At 33.0% G+C, this 6,255-nt stretch overlaps 1 protein-coding gene across 1 annotated transcript; it reads right to left on the bottom strand.

Annotated features, from left to right (window-relative positions):
- Positions 1–4,732: 4,732 nt before the first annotated feature.
- LOC139903373 (uncharacterized) lies at positions 4,733–5,592 on the bottom strand. Its single transcript, XM_071885809.1, has 3 exons — positions 5,150–5,592; positions 4,879–5,098; positions 4,733–4,783 (listed from the first exon to the last, which is right to left on the bottom strand). The coding sequence occupies exons 1-3, from the start codon at positions 5,590–5,592 to the stop codon at positions 4,733–4,735; spliced, it is 714 nt and encodes a 237-aa protein (XP_071741910.1).
- Positions 5,593–6,255: the final 663 nt, after the last annotated feature.

Consider the following 6,255-nt stretch of genomic DNA (forward strand, 5'->3'; position numbering starts at 1 on the left):
AAAGCATTGCAATGGAAGCATGTGAATATGCTTCGAGATAAGTGTAGGGAGGAAGGTTGTAAAGATGTAAATTATTTGGGTTATTTATGAAAAAGGGAAATTACTATTGAACAGGTCTTGCTAGAATCTATTAAAGAATAGTATAAGGTTAGTGAGGAAATAAGAAAACAAATTTATGAGTTGCAAATAGAACATGAAAAAGTTTCTCATAAAAGTAACTTGGCTATTTTGAAAGTGATAGGGAGGTCAAAATGATCAAAGGGAAATTAAGGGTGGAAGATGAGGAGGAAAGTGCTACTGGTGAGTACATTAAGTCTGAGGGATTAAAGAAGTTGGAAGATGAGTCGCGCAACCGAATCTATAATCAAAACCACCTATCCGTTTATTTGTTTTTATTATGATTATTTGTTTATGTGTTTATGTTATGTGATTATGTTTATAAGAAGTGTTGATTAATATTTTTCTATGTTTTAAAGTTTTATTAATAAAATTATGGTTTGTTTTTCTTTTATATTGTGTTATTTAATATTCTGTTGAGTTCATCTCTTAAGTTTATATCTTCAAGTAACAATTCTGTAACAAGTCTATGACATCCATTTTCAAGTAATATCATTCTTCTCGCTTTACTAAGTTTGTCTTTCAAAAGTTTTATAAGTATGATTTTATTTAATTGAGGGCATTGCATAATCTTAGTGTGGGGAGGGAAGTGATAAATGCTTTTAAATTTGATAAATGCATTTAAATTTAAATATCAAGATAAAATTTTCAAAATATCAAAATTTTTAAAGCAATCACACTTAAAGAATGGATAAAATGGATGAATTTCTAAATTTTTATCCCAAGTATTTTTATTTTTTTTAGATAAAAGACTTCAAAAAGATTTTATGCTTAAATATCAACTTTTTGAGCGTAAATTAAAGTAATATAAATAATAAAGAATATCTAGGAATTTTAAATTCTTGTTCTTAGAGTGCTAATAAAATTTTAATTAGTTAACATTAGAAGCCTTAACCTTTGGGAAAACCCAATGAAGTCAAAATTCTTATCTTATTTTTAGGTTATTAAATTTTAATCTTACTTTATATTGTTTTGTTTTTGTTCAAACACTTATTTATGTTGATCATTCCCTAAAGTTCATGTCTCTACAAACATGATACTTAGTGTTATTCTTTGAAAAATATAATACATGAGACGATCGGGGGGAAAATCGTTGAAAGCTAAGCTTAAAGTTGTAGTCTCTAAGATTCGTGCAATTAGATCTTATGGGGTGCTAGATCATCTAACCACCTAAAACCTTTTTTCCAGTTTAGGATCGGTTGGTCGAAATTTCGCTACATGGGAAGTTACTATCTTAAAGTAAGGTGATCAAAAAAATATGCCAAATATTGTGAAACGAGTGCCCTAAAAAGTATGGACCACTGAAGGCATAAGGATCATTCTCGCTACGCTTAAATGCAACATTCTCAAAGCATTCTACCATTCATAATTAAATATTAACTTAATCCTTACCCACTTTAGTATTAATGTAGACAAGTGTATGAGTTTGGCAAGTGGAAAAGTTAAAGTGGACAAATACACAAACATATATACAATTCTAGCTATAATTGACGCTCCAATTTAAACTTAAGATTTAATGTAAGATTATTTCATAATTATCTTTGCACGAATCAGTGTCAAGTTACGATTACTAAACCTTATAAAGTTAGATCGGTTTAATATTTCCAACTGCTTTTTAAGCCAATTTTATCTGTGTCGTGACTACCTTGATTAACCCATTCCGATAAATTTCCCAATTAATATTTCTTTTGATACATTACTAATGTGAAAATAAAAGTTAAATTAATGATCTCTCCGAAAGTATGATGAAATTAAAAAGGAAATCTTTTTGATCAAAGTCTAAGTAGTATAAAACATGTTTTAATTTAAAGTTTTGTGGGCAAATGGCCCGAAAAGGTAACCTATTTTGACAAATTTGCCAATAAAGTTAATATGACTTTTCCAGATGCCTGAAAAGAATGTTTGTTTTAATTTGGAAGCCGAAAAGGATTATAATTTGAAAAAGTGTTAAATTGAGGTAATTTTTGCTGATGTGGCGTTTTTTATTTTCCTTTGCCAATCTGGAAATACACTAAATATACATATACATTTATACTTAAAATTAAGTCCATGTGTATAAAATCAGTTAAAACCCTTCATATGAGTACGACTTTATAAAGCTTGCTCACAAAATTAGGGTTTCATATCTCATCGTTCTTTTCCTCCATCTCTAATCGAATTCTTTCTGCAACACGATGATGAGAAACCTTCGATCTGACAGATGCTTTTATGGTGATGTTGCAGGAGTTTGGACATCATGGACACGAACAAACCCAATTCGTCGATTTAAGGGTTGTCCAAACTATATGCAGTCTCGATCATATCGATGCAATTACTTCAGGTGGATCGATCCAGAGCTTCCTAACGAGTGGTATATTATAAAGTTCTATGAATTAATCGATGCTAAAGATCAACTAGAATTGCAGGTTGTAAAATTGAAGTGCAGGGTTAAAGTGTTGTTGTTGATTCTTGTAGTGTTTCTCTTTATCTTCTTTTTCTGGTGAACATTTGGTAATTTCCAAAAGATCTAGTCGTAGAAGTTAAAGTAATGTTGTTGGTTGTGTCAATTTCTTTTGCATTTTAGTTGTAGAAGTTAATTTCTTTTGAGTTGTGTAGTTGGTGTAGAAGTTAATGTATCACTGGTATTAATGTAATGTTGGTGTTTGGTCATTTTCAATCAAGTGTACAAAAGTGAACTATATAAGTAGCAGCAACTATGTTATACATACAAAAGGTAAATACAAGTAGTAGCCATGACATCCAAAATAACTAAACCTAGTACTTAAACTGCTAGCCATTACATTCATTACAAAAGATAATACATAGTAAATACAAAAGGCAGTAGCTATGAGTCTACTAATTTAAGCTTGCAGCAATAATAATACATACAAAAATACAAGTTTGGTTCAATTTGATGCAAGTATAAACACTACAAGTTCACTCCATTTGAATTGGATTATTTGCAGAAATCCCCAATCCATCTTTTGTGACAACATTCTTGGATAGCTTCAATTTCAATATTCGCTCAGACTTCTTTCTTGGGTGAACAAATTGTTTGTTGCCCTTGTTCTTTTGATTTACAAAACTCTTCATTTCTGTAAGTAGTGGATGTTCAACTCGATCACTTGAATTTATGACTGGAATGTCAACCAATGGTGTATCTTCCATCACTTGAACGTTTGCATCACTTGAACTTATCATTGGATTCACAACTGTTGTATCTTCAATAACTTCATCATTTATGACTGGAATTTCAACCAGTAGTTCAACCAATGGAATTTCATCATTTATAACTTCGTCATTTATCACTTGATTCACAACTGGTTCAACCAATGGGATGTCATCAACAGAGTTTCCACTTTGACTTTAAGATCTTGTTCTCATACCCATGCCCCTTGCAGTTGCACCACCCCTATTACCACCACCACGATCACCTCTGCCCCTTCCCCTACCAGTTGCATCACCCCTATTACCACCACCATGATCACCTCTACCCCTTATACTAACACCTCTACCCACTGAATATGTACCACCACCCCTTGTAATAACACCTCTACCCACTGCACTTGTACCACCTCTATTACCAACAGCATCAACTATTCTATCACTTCTACCCTGTTGAATTCTAGGTCTACCTCTCTTCTTGTTAACTTGTTCTGTTACTGGAAATGGTGGATTTGTGCAACTAACTCGGTTGTGTCCATATTGAAAACAATTGTGGCACTTCATCCTTTTAGTGGTCCTGACTGGATTATTGCCTTCAGTCTCAGTGTTTGACCTTTTTCTTTTCACAGGTGGCCTACCAGGAATTCTCTTTTTAACTAGAGGTAATGGTGTTGGTTTGTTTATCCTAGGCCATTGAATCTCCCCACCAACAGTTTTGATAAATGAGCTATATGTTGCCAAAAACTTCGATTTTTTTAGACCATCACTGACCGATAAATCAACATCCTTACCTATATGACATTGGGTGGCTATGGCATGAGGACATGGAATACCACTAATTTTCCAATACCTACATGAGCATGTCTTGTTGATTAAGTTTACAGTAAAGATTTCTTCATGGCTAGTAGTACGAACTTCAAACTCTTGTATTCCACTTGCCCATACCATCCAACTCCTATTCAAGATACATAGAAATAACATGAATATATAAACATTAGTATATACATTCAAAATAAACAGTTATATAACATGAATATATAAACATTCGTATATACCTTTGAAGCCTCTGATTCTTTTTAATTCGAAGTCTAATTGTAGGACATACTTGATGAGCCCATTATTCACCAATTGTCCTTTGATCCACTAACCTTACCATAACTTTCATTCTAATCTCTTCCAACATTCCTATTATAGGCTTGTTTATGGCATCTTTTATCATTGAGTTCCAACATTCACTTATTCCATTCTCTACAGCATCACAATCAAATCCATCTCTGTAGAATGCTCGACTCCAGGTTGCTGGTCTTTTATCTGCTAAGTAATGATAAGCTTGTTCATCAATTTCTTTAAGCTTTTGCATAATGAACTCAAACTTTTCAATGTATGAGCACTTTGATGCTTGCCAAAACAACTGTCTAAATTGCACATCAGGCCATTTCTTACTAAAGTTTCCATAAACATGTCTTGCACATTATCTATGCTCTCCATTTGGCAAAACAGTTTTAACTGCCTCAATAATCCCCTGTACAATACATATATGTAAACAAATATACATCAGTAAATTTGGTATATGTAAACAAGTATACAAGTAAACAAGTTTCTATAAATTTGTTATACCTTGTGTTCATCTGAGATTACAGCAACTTCTTCACCATTATTTAATCTAAGATCTTCACTCAACATATTCACAAACCATGTCCAATTATCAGTTGTCTCTATATCCACCACTGTCCAAGCAATTGGATAGACTTGGTTATTTGCATCCCTACCAACCGCACTCAATAATTGACCAGTGGCAACACCCTTAAGGAAGCATCCATCCAACCCAATCACCTTCCTGCAACCTTGTAACCATCCCTCTTTTAATCAGCCAAAACATACATAAAACCTTTGGAAAACAGTTTGGCCATTGGGCATGGTTGGAACATCAATTTTAACTGTACTTCCTGGGTTTGTTTTTTCAATAGCAGCCCCATAATCCCATATTCTAGTATAATGTGTACTTCTGGATTGCACATCAAAATAAACAACTTTAGACTTAGCTCTACGACATTGGTTTTTGGTAACTCTTAAAGAATACTTATTCATTATGATATCGTGCATTTGCCTTAGCTTGATCTTTGGATTCTCTCTAATCCTATCTTTTAACTTATCACCATTCCATTCACTAGTCACCAATGACCCTAAATTATAATCTCTTGTGTAGGTGTGGATCTCCTTTAAAGACTTGATTTGAATTGTTCCTTCATCTCCTATATTTGTAGCCCACAATCTAAATGGACATTCTTTTTCATTTTGTTCAATAGGATGCTTCCTTTTATGTGGCAACATTATCCCACATTTAACTAAAACCTTCTCTTTTTTTACTTACCTCTTAATACAACTTAAACCCATTACTCACTGGATAGTTAGTAATACAATTTTTTAATTCAGCAACATTAGAAAACCTTCCTCCCTTACGTGGACGCATTGCCCTCCAATGAACATTTGGATCATGCAGTGGGTTCTTCTTGTTATACTCATCAAGCTTTATCCTGGAATCTTCCTCCATCTCTACAAATTCATCAGGATTTTCAACATTTACAAATGGTTTTATATGTGGCACCTCATCTTCTTCTTCTTCATTTATTTCCCCATTTTCCTGATTTTTTTCCCCCATCATCCTTTTCCTTATCTTCATTATTTTTTTCCCCATCATCCTTTTCATCATCATTTTCTAGAATTTCACCATCGCCTGTATCTTCATTATTTTCTTTATTTCCATGTTCATCATTTTCAGTCTCATTCCCAGAATCAGACATACTCTAATCATCAGAAATTGGATCATCTTCAATAAATTCACTCATATCAACATTATTATGATCCAGAAACACATCAACAGTAGTTTTTGTGGCTAGTTCAACCATTTTTCTCATGTCCTTATAAGTGTTCAAATACTTAAGACCACCATCTCCTATTCCCTTCCCAGGTATACAAAAATACTTACTTTCGCAT

Source organism: Rutidosis leptorrhynchoides, chromosome 1, assembly GCF_046630445.1.
Source record: "Rutidosis leptorrhynchoides isolate AG116_Rl617_1_P2 chromosome 1, CSIRO_AGI_Rlap_v1, whole genome shotgun sequence".
Lineage (NCBI taxonomy): Eukaryota > Viridiplantae > Streptophyta > Magnoliopsida > Asterales > Asteraceae > Rutidosis > Rutidosis leptorrhynchoides.

Excerpts from the sequence above, each read along its gene's own strand:
- LOC139903373 (XM_071885809.1), bottom strand. The coding sequence starts at position 5,592 with ATGTTGCCACATAAAAGGAAGCATCCTATTGAACAAAATGAAAAAGAA. Across the intron at positions 5,099-5,149 it reads GGCCAAACTGTTTTCCAAAG|GAAGGTGATTGGGTTGGATG; the intron begins GTTTTATGTATG and ends ACAAGGTTGCAG. Across the intron at positions 4,784-4,878 it reads TAATCTCAGATGAACACAAG|GGGATTATTGAGGCAGTTAA; the intron begins GTATAACAAATT and ends TGTATTGTACAG.